A 17,510-nucleotide genomic window follows, 5' to 3' on the forward strand; every position below is an offset into this window, starting at 1 on the left:
GCTCTGAAATACTATATACAAACTGAAGTCACTGATGAGGAGATGATTCTCAGTGGTTTGCCGTGCTAAGACTCCTCATACCTGTGTTTTACAGTCAGTCCTCTGTATCCACGGGTTCCACATCCTCGAATTCAACTGATCGTGGATCAAAAATATTCAGGAAAAAGAATCCAGAAAGGTCCAAAAGGCAAAATTTGAATTTGCTAGAAAGGCAACTGTTTACACAGTTTTTACATCCTATTTACGACTATCTAAATGCACTGACATTGTATGAACAACTGTTTACACGTGACTGAGGTTGTAGTAGGTATTGGAAGTAATCTAGACACAACTTCAAATATGCTGGAGGGACCGCTGTGCTCTCCTAAATTATATCCAACAGAAACCCTTGAGTGGCTTTACCACAAAATGTCTCATCTGTGAACTTTACCACACGATCCTGGAGATGCACTTTATTAGCTGAAACCAGTCCTCATAACAGCTGTGCTCGGGCCAGGAATAAAGCTGGACCACGGAAGCCTGGAATCTCTCAAAGGGTCCCGCACAGACCACAGCCCCGAGCAAGACGCCAGAGGCCCAAGGAGCAGAAATCACCTGGATGTTACCTTTCTCAGAAGGATGAACAAAACCGGAGGTAAGCAATTTAAAGCTCATTACCACCCGCACATTCCGATGGGCTGAGAACCCAAGGGCGGCTCCGTGATTCACTCCCGCTCGCCTCCACAGACCCTCCCTCTACAGGGCAAGAATTTACGGGCACTACAAGCTCAGCTGTTGTCTGGGCGAGAGTCTGTCGTTACAACACTACTTCCCTTATTGTGCTCGTCAGCTAAAGATCGACTGAAAATCACTTTTCTGGCCAACAGGATCCTGTCACCCAGTGACCTCATCTCGGATGACTAGACTATAGCCATTGGCATTTCCCAGCCAACAGGGGCTGCTCCGTCCCAATTCTGCAGCCAAACGGTCCAGGAAAAAACGGACTGCACGGCTGTGAGCGCCCACGTGCCCTTGCAGCCGGGGCACCCGTCCTGCTCCCACAGTGGATGCCCTGCGGAGCTCACGGGCTGGGACGGGACAGTGTGCTCTGCGCAGCCTCTTCCCGACCTTGGCTCGTCTCCCCTGGTTCCCCACGAAGGACAGGCCCGTGCAGGAGCCGCACGCACACACACGCACACGCGTGCGCACGCACATGCACGCGCACACGCACGCACACACACGCACACGCGTGCGCACGCGCACACACGCACGCGCACGCACACACACCGCTCCCACCCTGTCTTTCCTAGAATTTCTCTCTCCTGCTTGGTTGCAAGGATGAAGGGATACCCTCCCTCCAGAGTTAGTGAGACTGAAAACAGGAAAACCACAGTGGGGGGGCAGGGGGAGGGAATCAATGAAACAAAAAGCCTTCTCTTCAGGAAAGCACCAAAACTGATAAATCTCTAGCATGACAAAGATAAAGAGAGCAGACATGAATCACCCACAACAGGAATGAACCCAGGGATGTCACGACAGGCACCACCGACAACTTCACGCTCGTAAGTTCAGCGACAGAAGAAACGGGCCGATTTCTCCAAAACCATAAACCGCCAAAACTCATCCAAGATGAAACAGACAGCCTGAATGGTTCTACAACCACTAAAGCTGTTGAATTTGTAATTAAAGACCAAAAAAGAATTCTCCAGGCCAGGTGGTTTCATTGGAGAATTCGACCAAACATTTAAGGAAGAATTAACAGAACTTTTACAATCGCTTCCAGAAAACAGAAGAGGAAGGAAAGCTTCCCAACTCTTAAGTTTTCCTCGAGTTGGTGTTCCTCGTTTAGATGACAGAAAGCAAAATTCAACTGCAGGGCTTTTCTCCATCTCTTCCAGGCACTAAGATATCTTACAAATAAAAGTTGCCCTAAAATCTCCGCAACGTTTCACTGTAATAGTGAATTTTTCTTGCGGTATATTAAGTTCCCGTACTCTAGACAAGTGGAAATATTTTTATTTTCTTTTCTTTATTTTTTTGGCCGCGTCGGGTCTCAGCTGCGTCATGTGGGATCTTCTGTTGCTGTTGTGGCGCGTGGGCTTCTCTCTAGTTGTGGCGCGCGGGCTCCAGAGCGCGGTGGGCTCTGTAGTTTGTGTCACGTGGGCTCTCTCGTTGAGGCGCGTGAGCTCAGTAGCTGTGGCACCCGGGCTTAGTTGCCCCGTGGCCTGTGGGATCTTAGTTCCCCGACCAGGGATCGAACCCGCATCCCCTGCATTGGAAGGCGGATTCTTTACCACTGCACTGCCAGGGAAGTCCTGGTGGAAATATTTTAAACAGATCTCCAAGGGGCTGTTTTTACTTCAGTGCTTCTACCGCTGATTGACATTCCAAAACATTTTACAGTCCCGAGAAATTGAAGCTGAAAACTTCACAGTGGGAATCCCAACACTGCATCTTGAAGATGTAGGAGCATTAACTGGATTCAAACAGTGAGGACACAGAACTGCAGCTAGTGTGAGCAGTCAGCTCAGATGATGAACCCAACAGGGATGTGACCAAATGCCACAGCCAGGGTTCTGTGGGAGGGTCACGTGCATCCTGCACTGGGAAGCTGAAAGCCGGTGCCCCCAGGCCAGCTTCCCTGTTCTGTCTCAGGCAGGGACCGCCAGGCGTCCGCGGGAGTCGAGACTAGAGGCTGTGAATCCATTTCAGGCGAAGATGATTGAGGCCGAGCCCCCTTCTCGCCGCACGTACCTGGACAGACCCTTGCTCACTCTGCCGAGTTTCAGCAGGACAGGTGTGGGCAGAGCACGCTACTGACCAGTTCAGAAGCTGGGGAAGCATCAGAAAGTGAGGGATGGAGCACAGACCGGCAGAGCCTGGGCCACTCCCAGGTGTGGAGCTGCCCTGACGTCTCCCTGCCAGGGACCAGGCCCCTCACACAAATGCAGGTGGGAGCGCGTGTGGCCAGGCAATTTTTAAAGTCACGTCTAAAATCTTTTAATTCAAGGATGATGTTAAACATATATGTACATAAATTTACACGTATGTCAATAGAGATGTGTGTAAATTTATACATATATAAATAATCTCTTGTCTATATGTGAGACAAGCATGCTACTAACAAGTTTAAAAGTCATCCAGGGCTTCCCTGGTGGCGCAGTCGTTGAGAATCTGCCTGCTAATGCAGGGGACACGGGTTTGAGCCCTGGTCTGGGAAGATCCCACGTGCCGCGGAGCAACTAGGCCCGTGAGCCATGGCCGCTGAGCCTGTGCATCTGGAGCTTGTGCTCCGCGACAAGAGAGGCCGCGACAGTGAGAGGCCCGCGCACCGCGATGAAAAGCGGCCCCCGCTCGCTGCAACTAGAGAAAGCCCTCGCACAGAAACGAAGACCCAACACAGCCAAAAATAAATAAATTAAAAAAAAAAAAGTCATCCACTGTTTCTTCCTCAAGCTCTTGAAATAAACTGGGTTCCTTTAGAGGATACAAGTTTACTCAAAATATAATTTATTTTTCCTCCTGAAAAATTATAATACTGGGAGTGGGGGGAGCAGAATCTGAGATAGTGGGAAAATGCAGCATGTCACAGAGATAATTACGTGGTAACGACAGGAAAGGGCAGGAAGAGGAGCCCATCACCACATCCGAATGTCAAGTGACCTACCGCACAGGGGAACCTCTGAAACACAGAGAGAAACAGCTTGCCCTTGGTCTCCGGAACAGAGCAAGTGTCTGATTCTCCCACCCGCATGGCGTGCCCAGAGGCTCCTGCCTCCTCTGCTCAGCTGCCAGGACAGAGGGCGGCGCACACACCTCCACGAGCCTCCAGGCCTCGCTGATGATGGCATACTGGAGACGATTCAGAGCGAAGCCGTCCACCTCCTTCATGAGTCTGACCGGGGACTGTCCGATCTTCCGCATCAGGGCGTAGGTTCTGTCCACCGTCGCAGGGGCCGTCTCTGGGTGTGGGACCAGCTCCACCAACGGGACGTAGTAGGGTGGATTTACCTTAGGAGAGAGACAGAGCAGAGAGAGTCAGGAAGACGGCACTGGCGTCTGGGCGTCATTCCAGCAGGGCTGGCTCACTGTTCCGAAGGGTCAGCAGCAGGGCGGACGGGGCCCCTCGAGATTCAGCATCAGTGACAAGAAACTCGAGAAATGAAGTAATGCACAGAGCAGGGAGGAAACGAAAGAACGTGAGCACAGAACTGTATGAATCATAACCGACACTGAGGTGCACATCGGAGCGTGCAAACTGCCGTCCCGTACATTTACCGCTTACCTCCAAACCCCTGACCTCCCTCGGGATTCCTCTGCTCCCAGCCGTCTTGACCTCGTAAGCTTCTACCTACCCTGCCCCCAGCCATCCTCTTTCTACAACAGTCATTGCCGGTCTACTGTGTCAGTGTTAAAAATTAGTGGAGGGCTTCCCTGGTGGCGCAGTGGTTGAGAATCTGCCTGCCAATGCAGGGGACACGGGTTCGAGCCCTGGTCTGGGAAGATCCCACATGCCGCGGAGCAACTAGGCCCGTGAGCCACAACTACTGAGCCTGCGCGTCCGGAGCCTGTGCTCCGCAACGGGAGAGGCCACAACAGTGAGAGGCCCGCACACCGCGATGAAGAGTGGCCCCTGCTCGCCGCAACTAGAGAAAGCCCTCGCACAGAAACGAAGACCCAACACAGCCAAAAATAAATAAATTAATTAATTTAAAAAAAATGATTGGATTGGCAGTATCTTCCCTAACGTTGGCATTTCCTTAACTTCTCCATGTCGAGCCTCAAACATCTGCTTCCGCAATCATACCTTACCCAGAAGTCACACAACATCAGAAGCTCTCTTCAGCCTCAACATCGTGATGGATGCTAAGACAGGAAGAGTCTGTCCACAGCGGAAATGCTTGCCCACCCAGCTCTGGTGTTCTTGGTTTCCTTTGAGAAACCACTCTTGAAGATTCTCAAGGAAAATTCTCCTACATCTAAAGAAAAGGCTGTTTGAGGGACTTCCCTGGCGGTCCAGTGGTTAAGGCTGCGCGCTCCCACTGCACGGGGCACGGGTTCGATCCCTGGTCGGGGAACTAAGATCCAACATGCCGCCGGGCATGGCCAAAAAACAAAAACAGAAAAAGGAAAAGGCTGTTTGATTAAAGGCTGCTGATCAGCCTCACCACTAAGCAGATGCACACGAAACTGTTCCCCGAACGAGGCTTGACTGTAAATTGTCTTCCCTCCATGTTGGGGTGAAAACTGGTAGAATCTCACATCTACCAAGTAACTACATGAAGCAACCACTTTACAAGGACTTCTTCTACAGAAGAGAGAAGAAATTATTCCTCCTAGGACTGGCTGGAGAGGCAGCTGGTCCACACACTCCAGAGGTTTCTTCTGCTCCCAGCCTGTCTTGGTCACCCTGTCGCAGCCTTCCTAGAAAGCAAGCGAGGATAGCATCTAGTTCAAATAAATTACAAAGCAATGCCTTAGTTGAATCACTTGTCTCCTGCCTATAATCACTGAATTCTTGAAAAAAGGTTTAACCTCTAGCCTTTTTAAGACCAGAATGATAAGAACTGGAAGCATGTCTCTCCTCGGTGAACTTCTCTTTACTATAAAGCAGGGATGTGGGGACTTCCCTGGTGGCGCAGTAGTTAAGAATCCGTCTGCCAGTGCAGGGGACACGGGTTCGAGCCCTGGTCTGGGAAGGTCCCACATGCCGCGGAGCAACTAAGCCCGTGCGCGACAACTACTGAGCCCACACGCCTAGAGCCCACGAGCCACAACGACTGAGCCCATGTGCCACAACTACTGAAGCCCACGCGCCTAGAGCCCGTGCTCCGCAACAAGAGAAGCCACCACAATGAGAAGCCCTCGCACCGCAACGAAGAGCGGCCCCCACTCGCCGCAACTAGAGAAAGCCCGCGCGCAGCAACGAAGACCCAACGCAGCCAAAAATAAATAAATAAAATAAAGTTTTTTAAAAAAAGAGAGAGATGGAGTAAAACTCCTGTCAGAGGACTTAGGGGATGTTTTCTGAACAATTTGATTCAGTTGTTTTTTAAACTGACTTAGAAGTAAAAACACTGGTTAGAAACGGAAGCTCCTGACTAAGAGGCCTGCACCTTTTATTGAAGCAACCAAGTAACAATCACGGTGTCTAAGAGGCTTTTTATGGACACACACATGTCACGGAAGCAGGACATGACATGCTGCATGGGACTTGGTATTTGGATGCTTCAGTTAAGGTCTCTCTGGTGCTGTTTTCACCTGTATGGAGTGGTAACTAAATGCTTGGTTTTCTTCTCTGTGTTCTGGGTCTAAGTCTCCTTATCTTATAACCATTCTTTTACACCTTCCATTAAACTTCAGTGTGAGGACATCCAGACCATTCAGTCACGTAAACGGTGGTCCAGTCTGTCCCTCTGAGCAGCACGGAAGACGCAGCAGGCATCTATGACTCCCCTGGGTCTTCATCTCCTCCTCTAACCTCCTCTTGCTCAGAAAGAGGAATTTCCCTGCTCCCCACTCGAGGACCCCTCACCTCCCTAGGCCCTGGCCACTCGTGCTGGGAATTCTGCCCCAAGTTCCGTGCAGGAGCTGCCAGTTCTCATTCTTCAGAGTAACTCTCTCGATTCTCCATGACCCAAGTATTACCAAGCCGTCCACCTTTCTCCTGCTCTTGCAGTCAAGCTGGTCTCCTGGCAATTCTACGAGGCCCATGCTCGTTCTTGGCCCGGGGTGGGCTTGAGCTAAGTTAGTGGCGTCTCTGTCCTAGCAGGCTGTCCCAGGTCTCCAAGGTCACACTGACCTCCACTCGGTACTCAAACGTCCACCGAATGACCCCTGAATCCCCACTCTGATTCCCCTTTCCTGACATTAACACGTTAATCGCAAAAAGATTGAGTGCCCACGTGCCAACTTGGAGCTCATGGTCCAACACGCCTCGCAGCGCACGCCCGGTGAGTGCGTTGGCGCAGTCAGTGGCAACGTCTGGCGGAAGGGACCACAAAAAGGAGGGTTTAAGTCAGAGCTGCTGCACCGGAATCTCGGGGCGGGGGGACCCGGACCCTGCACATCAGCACAAGTGACCCTACTCTGAGCTAAGTTCAGGAAACCACACAGTACAGGTGACCCACCTGCAGAATCCCATGTGGTCTAGACTTTTCATTAACGTGGCACCTTTCCTTGGCACTGGGATGATCTGATGAGCAGTCTCTCCCCTCAGCTAGACGGTGAGTTACTTAAGGAGAAAGTCTGTAAGAATTGATCATTCTCTCCCACAGTGCGTGAGGGACAAGATACACAGTTCAAGGGATTTTTGGATAAAATTCTTTGTAAGACACTGATGTTGTACAACTCTCTACATGTACTAAAACCCACTGAAAGGTACAAGTTGAATTGTGTGATATGTGACTTATATCTCAGTAAAGCAGTTACAAAGCACTAGCAGATCCATCCAAACACGTTGCTCCCGGAAAGCCAGGTGAGACTCACTGCATCTCCAGGCCCGACATACTCACAGGATGCGCCACGAGGCACTGCTTCACATGTACCAAGCCAGAGAACAGCCTGGTGGGCAGGAGGCAGGAGCTGGAGCTGCTCAGGACAACTTGGTCACCCACGATTCCATCCAGCTGAGCAAAGAGCTGCTTCTTCAGCTCTAGGTTTTCTGGAACACATTCCTGAAAAGGACATCTTCCAGTTACTACTCAGGATCACCACACTTAGACCCCAAGCAAAGCGTTTCATGTTTGAGTCATTCCAAAAAGAACCAATTAAGAAACGACCAGCAAAATTTAGGAACAGGGGGAAACATGCTGCTGAAAAGCATGACGAATCTTGGTAACTCTGGAAACCAGGTGACGCAGATACGGGAATGGTATTTTCTAGTTGTGTGTCGGACTGAAAATTCTCAGAATAAAAAAGTCCTTCAACCGCGTTGGGGGTGGGTTCTACAAACAGAATACACGACAGCACTGCAGGCAAAGCGCTGGGATATCAACAGCAGTCATCACCACTTGTTTGTCCTGATCACCAGATCAACTTATCTTCAAGGAAGAATCTTACCTTCATGAAATGAACAAACATGTTACATCCATAACTCCCAAAAGGCTTCCTGAGAGTCCGCTTCTAATTGGAAATCTTTTGACAAAGACCTTTGTTTCTAAAAATCTAAAATTACTTTAATAAGGCGGCAACAGGGGAGGCTAGAGAAGCAAATTCGGATTAAATACCGCAGATAACAACTGCTCGGAAATTCTGACGACGTACAGAAGGGGTTGGGGGTGAGAAGACGTTCTCGGACACCCAGGCACAGGCCCACAGGTGACGCAGGTCCCTGGGAACGCGGTGCTCACGGCGGGTGCCGCCCTGCTGTGGAAGGAGGCGGAACAGAAGAGGATACTGGCTGGACATTCCAGAGCAACCTTCCCGCCTGCCACCCCCTGGGGAAATCCCACCAGGGTCACGCCTCCCCAGGAGGGTCCCTGAGCTCCCAATCCCTGGTGAATCGGGGGGAATGGTTCTCAGTGGGGTCAGATAACAGAATCAACTGGTGCTTGCTAAAGATGCAAATTCTCAGGCCCTCATCCCAGACCTACTGATTCAGACCCCCTGCGTGTGGAATCGAGGCATCTGCATTTTTATCCAAACTTCTGATGACTTTTGTTCTCTAAAGTTTGAGACCCACTATTCTGAGGTGTGATCCAAAGTGGGGGCCGACAGTGCTCTCAGTGGTTTGCTACCAAATCCATCCTCAAGGGTCTCCCACTCCGAGGTCAGGCTCCCCAGCCGCTTCCCCTCCACATACTGGCCGAGTGTGCCCAGGTTAGTCTATCCGCACTGTGGTAGTAGAAACGGCACAGACACCAGCAGATAACCAGAAGTGTGCAAAAGTCAAAGTGTAATGCACAAGTACTACCAGTAATTTTATCAGAATCACCCCCCAAAAATAAAATATTTTCAAGTTGAATAATATCTAATAGTTAATATCTAATATAGTGAGGTTAGCTGTGTAAATATTATGACATGAATTCCATTTCTAGACCATCTACAAGATTTTAAACGTTTTCCTCTAAGGGTAAGAAGTCAATACTGTGTCTGCTGGTACTTTTAAAAAATATAATCAAACCATGTGGAATTTTATTCAGAACAAAAGGTCACACAAGCACCACATCTCAAAGACAGGGGGAAAAAAACGGAGTCATTTAAGAACTGTGAAGCCCATTGTGTTACATCCCCTTATCAGAGGGGAAAAGCTACAGTAGCTGGCTGGTTGTATTGAGTAATTCCTGGATCAGTTAAGTCTGCAAGTTGGGTTAAGTTTAAATGGAGCCTTGTAGTAACGCCAGGGGCTAAACGTGATGCAGATACAGTGTAAGCTAATAAAAGAGTCCCGTGAATGGCCTCATTGTGAGCCTGTCCTGCAGATTCTCCCTTGAAATTCTATGCCTTTCTTCAGATCATTTGATTATCAAAGAGGCAAGAACACTTGAACCAGAGGAAACCCAAACCTGCTACAATTATGTAAGGGCTTTAACGGCGCATCTGCTTGAAGTTTGATTGCTGTTGTTGTTAATAGTGACCCAGTTGTGTCCCAGGTACTGGGCCAGGGTTACGCCTCTGTCCCTGTCAAGCCTTGAGCTCATCTCCTTGTTGTTACTCATGGCTTGCCTGAGGAAGGGGGCCTGCAAACTGTTACGCAGGACCATCATCACTTGGGTGGATCACAAAGCTGAGAGCGGCTGCAGTCGCTGGGTTCCCACAGATGGCTGGGAGGGAAGCAGGGAAGGACAGCAAACGGCGAGAGACACACACCTCGCTCTCTCCTGACCTCAGCAGCGCGGCCGGGTGCGAATCCCCGGGCGGGCTCATGGTGTCTTTCCGGGGCCTGTCTAGGGAAAGCCACCAGATGGGAAGTGTCAGAGTGAAACTTCTCTCACTGCAGAAGGTAATTAGCTGGACTTGGCTTAATTAAACTCTGACAGCATTTTCAAAGCAACGATTTGTTTGTGTTTCGTTTGTTTTGAGGTGGGAGAGAGACGCAGCCCATAATAAGTGATATTCTCACGCACAACCACAAGCTCAGGTTCTGACAATCAAAACTCTGGGGACAAGGAAAGCACTAAGGAACCTTCCAAGCATCACAGCTATTAATGGCGCCTCAAAGGGAGCTTACGCGTGACTTAAAAGATACTTAAAAGGGGGGTTCAGACACTTAAAAGGTGGGGTTACGTTTAAACACCCCTTTTCCCTTCCATTCTTGAAAGGAAGAAACTGAATGATGGTATTATAGGTCTAACTCTTTGTTCTCCCCCACTTACTTGAAATTTTAAAGTAAATGATGTATATACTTTAGTGTTTTATTATCAGTGAAAGTCACCAATGACAGCACCCGACCCAGCAGGCCTGTTTTGGAAAAGGGGCGTGGCCACGAGTCAGTGGCCTGGATGAGCCCCAGGCAAAGGAGGCGCTGGACGAGAGCTCAACGCTGAAGTTTTTACCCACATGCTGTGCAACCGTATGCGTTTTCCAAAACAAATACTTTCATGGGGAAAATGAAATTTAGTTGATTTTTTAAAGTCAATTCAGGCATTTTAGATAGGCATCCTGTTGCTAGAAAATCTACTTTGCTAATGCGAAATATCTGGAAGCAGTCTTCAATGTTCTTTCCAGAAAGAAAAACTAAATTAGAAGACTTTGGTACTTAAGGTATTTTACATGCAAAGAAGTTCTATTAGCCAATTTTATCAGGAAAGACATGGGAAGAAAGGAAATTTGAACTAAAATCCTATTGTAATCATGGCAGAGGGAATTCATTCTCAACTTGAAGATGGACATGATCTACTGTAAGTTCTGTCTCTTAGCACTAATTAAATCTCTTGCTTCAACCTGTTTAATCATCACCAATTTCTTTTCAGTATTTCTTGCAAGAGCACAATCTCTAAAATCCATCACATCAATAGACTGCTATGACTAGTCTTCTCAAGAGGTGCATGTCACGATTACCAAGGAAAAAAAAGACAAACCTTCTTGCTCTAGCAGAAATAGCATGTGTTAAAGAAAAACAATGGAAAAGTACAAGTTGTCAATATCACAGGCAATACACAGCACTGTGCCCTAACCAGAGGCTCATATCTTTCCTAAAAAACCAAAATAAAGGGCTTCCCTAGTGGCGCAGTGGTTGAGAGTCCGCCTGCCGATGCGGGGGACATGGGTTCGTGCCCCGGTCTGGGAAGATCCCACATGCCGCGGAGCGGCTGGGCCCGTGAGCCATGGCTGCTGAGCCTGCCCGTCCGGAGCCTGTGCTCCGCAGTGGGCGAGGCCACAACAGTGAGAGGCCCGCGTACCGCAAAAACAATAAATAAATAAAAATAAAAGTTTTTTTTAAAGCATATTATAAGTCCTAAACAGAGTTCTACAATAATCTAGAACAAATCATACCCAATCAAGAGAGACCTTTCCAAAGCAAAACCCAGTGTGGGCTGTACTGAGGAATGTGACTTCCTGCGGATTAGGTGTGAGTATGACCAGGATGACTGGTTTGCTTTAAACAGGAGCCCTTCCTCACATAACCACAGGGAACGGAGGCCAGGCAGAGGGGCACAGCATCAGCTGCTGTCCTAACGCGATGTCTATTTCCATCCTCATTCCAATGTTTTTTTTATACCGTTTATGAAATCATTTATTTACAATTAAGTTAAAATGCTTGACATGAAAATATTATAATTTAAAATATTCCCCATAAGCCTGCAATTAGCATATAGTTTCACAGCATTTCTAAATAAAGTGAGTATAAGCTCGTGGGGTCATACACGAATCACTGCGGCATTACGATTGCCCGTCCTGTCCTGCTAAACATTCAGAAAGCCACCAAGCCACGTGCTTCTTGCCAGATGCTGTAACACGGCCATGACCTCTCACCTCTGGTCCTTAAATGTGAGTCTCTCCATCCCAAACCATGAAGTGTCCGGGAAAGTAGGGTGGGCTCACTGCTTCCATCACCCGCAGTACCAGGCCACCCAAAACCGAGGCACTGGGCTTGCCTCCATCCTGCAGTCCTGATATCTTACCTCCCAGTCAGAAAAGACAATAGGTGAATTTAGAAAGATAGTTAATATAAATGTATATATGCATCTGTTTATGGGTTTGTGCGTGTGTTTACTGAAAACTGGCCTGTGGCCTACAATAGAATTTAGCTAAAAATAGGCCCTCTTCAGATTCCTCCAACTGGCAGCGCAACAACTGTTAAAACAAGAAAAGGTACATAACCCTGAAAACAAAGGTGCATAGGCAAATTCACGCTAAATATTTTTAAACTTAAAAAAGAAGAGTATGTATGCTAATAAAAGCTTCTCCCGTAAACTGAGGGAGACCCCTGCTTCCAGTCATGTGATGGACCAGGAGACCTAAAATCCTTCCTCCACAGACTGGATCACTCCACATAAAAGCGACCATCCTTTTAACCGACAGCTGACCTCTCGGGAATGTAAGGAGGGATGTAGAGGGACCTGTGACCCTCAGGGGAGGGAGAACGTTCAAATGACCGCAGGAAGAGCCGAACCAGAGGCCATAGGATTCAGGGAGCTGCAGTCAGGGCCCCTGTGATACAGCCGAGACCCTCAAAAGGCTATATTTTCAGGAACTGGTCAACTAGTTTAAACCAAAAACAGCCCATCTGCTGAGGGAGAAGACAGGGAGCTTGTCTTGATCTGGGCTCCAGCTGGGAAGGTCACAGGGTGGAGGGAGAGGAAAACAAATATGTGAATTCATATTCATGAGCCTGAATTTCACCCAGGTTTGGGGTTCAAAATTATACTACACATGTGGTCTGGACACTCACAAGCTGAGAAAGTTACATAAAAGTCTCTCCCAGGCTGGTGATGATGCTACCAAGAGACACACACTCAAGAAGACCCTGGAGGTACACCTGCTGAAGAGGCCTCACCTCTCCTCGGATTCACAAGTAAGACACACTGAAGAAAACAGACCACCGACAACTGTAAACACGCGAGACCACGTGGACACAGCAAAGGACAGAACCTCGCGTAACTGAAAACTAGGAGAGCCTAGTAAAGTAAGTATGTTTAAATTAATTAAAACTAGAAGAAAGGAATCAAACCCGGAAAGACCAGGATGATCTGGAAAAGCACTAAGTATAATATCTAGAAATTGGGATTAAAAATAAAGTTACTGAGTAAGTTAAGCAACAGGATAAACACAGCTGAAGGGAAAATTAATGAACAAAACAGAGGCCAGGAAAGGACCCAGAATGCCATACAGAAAGGCAAAAGTTGACAGGTCATCAAGGAGAATCGGACAGACCTACCATATGCTGTGATCTTTCCATACCCCTCTCTCAATTATTATGGAAAAGCATTCAAAAATTCAGGGAGCACATGGGAGAAATAAACACAAGTAACAAGCTTGATCTACTGGACATGGACAGCCTTGCAGCCAACTGCAGAAAATACACATCCTTTCCAAACACACAGAACATTTATCAACGGTGCCAACGTACTAAATTACAACGCAGGCTTCGGTAATCCAAAGGACTCATATCACATGAGCCATTTTCTCTAATTACAACGTCTTTAAGACAGAAATCACAAACAAGACATTACCCAATAGACTTGGAAAATTGAAAATTAACTTCCAGATAGTTCATGGGTCAAAATGAAATCCTAATGGAAATTAAAATATACTTAGCATTGAGCAGCAATAAAATGTTGCACATCAAAGTATGTGAGTTCAGCTAAAACAGCTCTGAGAAATAAGTCCAAAATCCAGTTTAGGAAATCAGAAATAGAACAGAATAAATCTAAAGAAAATAGAAAGACCATAATAAAGATAAGAACAGAAATCAATACCCAAATTCGTCCCATAAAGACTGGTAACATGGCGAACCTCTGGAGAAGCATCTCTGCCCAGTCACTGGGCACAGGTCTCCACGCTCAGCCCCAGGCCTCCACTCACCTAGGAAACCTTACGCAGGCCCACAGCTTCAATCACCGACCTGGAAAGTCGACTCACATTTATTTCTCCTTCTCAGACCATCGTCACACGGATGCTTCATCTAATCTGGTCCCCTTCTCTAGCGCCAGCTGATATATTAACTTGCCAGTACAGAAAGAAGAAGCCTAACAATCTATTAATCTAATGATCTACAGAAAAGCAGCATCATAATTCCAGTCCCCTGCCTACAAGATCACTAGGTTTACCTTAGTGAGCCTCATTATCTTGTAAAATGTTTCTAAAACATCAGATTTATGGGATAAAAAATATTTATAATCAGCAATGCAGTCTAACAGTAAGCAACAAATTTTTCCTAAACACCTGCTATATACTTAAAGATGCAGTAAAGCCGTTTCCTCCAGTAACCATCTGACCACATCCGGGTGTACTGGGATACAAATAAACATGGTGCAAACTCCAAGACTGGGGAGGAGCAGCTGTATATTCCTACATTCAGAAAAGCTGCCTCACATGTAGGAGAAAATAAAAGTATTAGGAGAACACTGCCCATCTTTTGAACTGTCACTTTAAAAATGGTTATATTTTTAAAAACATCAGTACTGGAAAACAGGATTCAAAGATGAAAGTCCCACGAGAGCAGGAATTCTTATTTTTCGTTTATGGCTATATCCCCAGCTCCAAGAGCAGTCGGTAAACGCCTGTTGAATCAATTAACGAAGTAATGAATGACAAGTTCTGTAACGTGGTAATCAATTTAATACAACTTCAGTGGATGCGTATTTACTGCCCTCTAGCCTCACATTACTTTAGAGGAAATGTCTAAAGTGGGCTGAAGAGCAAACACAGGACATTTCCTGCCTTTGTGCAGCCCATGGGGCAGTACTAGCTGTTCCTGGAGCTGTGGGACACGTGCAGTGGATGGGCCCCGTAAGCATGACGCCTACTACCTGCTGGCGTTCCCCCCATTTATTCAGCTACTAGCCACGCTGCTAATCCCACAGATAGTTCTCCATTGTAAGCATGACCTCTGGCATTTTTTAATAGAAGAAAAGTCTCTCGCCTGCATCCAATGCAATGACTTCCGCCTCACGCCCAGTATAAAGCAGGACACTGCGCCACGTCCCACCGAAGCCTCTCGTGGTGTATGTGGTTGTGTACTGGTCTAGAAATATTTGGGAATCTTGCAAAAGTAGACCCACTGAGGTGACCTTGGGTAGACGGAAGTCTGAAATTGACGGACAAGTCACGAAACATTAGCTTTAACATGTGAATTTAAACAACTCTACTGAGGAACTAGTCTATGCAAGGAACTTTGCCAAGAAATAGAAGCAGATGCAGTCCTTGCTTTTCAAGAAGCACAGGTGCTGGTGGGGAACATAGATGCATGTAGCCATAAGAGAGCAGGCAAGGTGCTGTAACAAAAAAGCAAGCAGAGGGCTTCCCTGGTGGCGCCGTGGTTGAGTCCGCCTGCCGATGCAGGGGACGCGGGTTTGTGCCCCGGTCCGGGAAGATCCCACATGCCGCGGAGCGGCTGGGCCCGTGGGCCATGGCCGCTGAGCCTGCGCGTCCGGAGCCTGTGCTCCGCAACGGGAGAGGCCACAGCAGTGAGAGGCCCGCGTAACGAAGAAAAAAAATAGCAAGGAGAACGACATAAAAGGCACCACACCAGCGGGCCATGCCTGTCCACTTGCCTTGAGGACAGACAGACACTCCCAGTGCCATCCGGTCGAAGTCAGAATACTAATGTAGTACACAAACTGCTCTTAAGTGGAATTACTGGAGAAAAAACACACACATAATAACAGAAGGAACATTAAAATGTTCCCATTTGGCCTCCAAAAGGTCTCATTTACCACCACACCCCAGGGCCAGCACTGCACAGCAGGGGATGTGCAACAACTGAGCTGTGGAGACTGTTCCACTTTGGCCACGGTAGGCTGGACTGCTTGGACAAGCCCTCCTGCTGAGAACAACTTTTAAAAAGCTGAAAATGTATTATTTTAAAAATCAGTTTGAAGTTACTGGGAAGCAACCAAAGCATTGAGGAACCGCGGGGCCAAGGCTCAGGTCAAAGGGGAAGCAGAGCTACGAGCCTAACACTTGACTCCACCTTCATCCTCAAGGTACCTGTGTTTTGCAGAAGCACAGACAAAATGCCTGCAGAGATAAGCAGAGCTTTTTGCAGCTTTTTGCAGCGATGAGGGAAAATCAGCTCCCAAGGCTGTAACTGCCAGGACTTGTAGCTCGGACCCTCAAGGGCTGTACCCTGGGAGTAACAGGGACCAGCCTTCACACGCCTCAATTCATCACAATCCACGACTAAATTAGGGACCTGTGCCCCCAGCCTGGCTTTCTTCCAGGGAAGTGCCTCTGCAGGAAAAGAGCCTCAAGCAGAGCCTTAGCTTTTCATAACAATGTCTCGCAAACAAAACAAAACAGATGGAGGAGCCTGGACTGGAAGCCAAGAGAGAACACAGACTTTAGAAACAGACCCACAGGACAGCCGGAGAGTCCTGCTAGCAGACATGAGAACAGCTGTAAGTAATGTTGAAGGAACTAAGAGATATTAAATAATTTTACCATATAACTAGAAGCTATACAAAGAATCAAATGGAAATTCAACTGAAAAATACAATTAAAAACTTTAAAAGATAGACTTAAAAGCAGGTGAGACTTAGCTAAAGAAATAATAGCTTGGAAGGTACGTCAGGATAAAATACCCAGACTGAAGTACTGAGAGACAAAGGGATGGAAAGTACAGCAAAGAACACAAGGAAAGCATGTGGAGATGCTGAAAAGTTCTAACATACAGGTAAGTATAGTCCCAGAAGAAGGGAGGCGGGGTACAAAGAAAGAGAGACACAGAGAGGTAGAAGCAATATAGAAATAGATAATGAATTTCCAAAATTGATTTTAAAAATTATTGTAAAATGATTATGATAAAAGGACCTCCAAAGAATGCGATGCTATAATCATTAAAGCAAGCAAGACTATTCTTCAGTATTTGATGAAATAGGAAAGTACACCAGACGTGATGCTAGGTGAATAAAGAGTGTAATATTCTTTCTTATAACTTTATAATAAATATACATAAAATATGGGAAGGAAATACAGAAAATAGTGATAGGGACCCCATCGCCGGGCAATAGGCATTTTTCAAGTTTTCTAACGTCTACAATTACAATGAACTACTTTATATGCAGAAGAGTGTTGATTATTGAAAGCAGGATATGATTTTGTATTACAGTAAGATTAAAATTATGTTGAAATGTATTTGGAAAGATGTACATAAAATATTATTAAGATTATAATCTTAGAGTGATGGCATTAAAAGTGATTTTTTTCCTCTATTTTTCAAGTTTTTGATATTAGTTTTAAGGCAGGGCAATGTTTAAGGTCGGTGTCAGGAAGTATAAAGAGTCTGAGATTTTTGCTGTTTGCAGGCTAACAAGTTAACCTGCCACAGTTTCACAGATGCTCTTAGAAGACACAAGACTCTTTGGTCAGAGACAAAAGACTGTTACTGACAGGATATCGGGCAGCACGAGCTTCATGTTCACATC

General features: G+C 47.0%; 1 protein-coding gene across 4 annotated transcripts in view; it reads right to left on the minus strand.

The window, feature by feature from the left end:
* The window catches only part of CRYL1 (crystallin lambda 1), a 73,764-nt gene that overhangs the window by 16,304 nt on the left and 39,950 nt on the right, over window positions 1-17,510 (minus strand). For all 4 annotated transcript variants that reach the window (XM_060128779.1, XM_060128781.1, XM_060128782.1 and 1 more), the window contains exons 4-5: window positions 7,494-7,655; window positions 3,796-3,990 (exon numbers count right to left, since the gene is read on the minus strand). In XM_060128779.1, the coding sequence (XP_059984762.1) occupies window positions 3,796-3,990; window positions 7,494-7,655 (357 nt within the window). The remainder of the gene's footprint in view (window positions 1-3,795; window positions 3,991-7,493; window positions 7,656-17,510) is intronic.

The sequence above is a fragment of the Lagenorhynchus albirostris genome, chromosome 18 (genome assembly GCF_949774975.1).
Source record: "Lagenorhynchus albirostris chromosome 18, mLagAlb1.1, whole genome shotgun sequence".
Classification (NCBI taxonomy): domain Eukaryota; kingdom Metazoa; phylum Chordata; class Mammalia; order Artiodactyla; family Delphinidae; genus Lagenorhynchus; species Lagenorhynchus albirostris.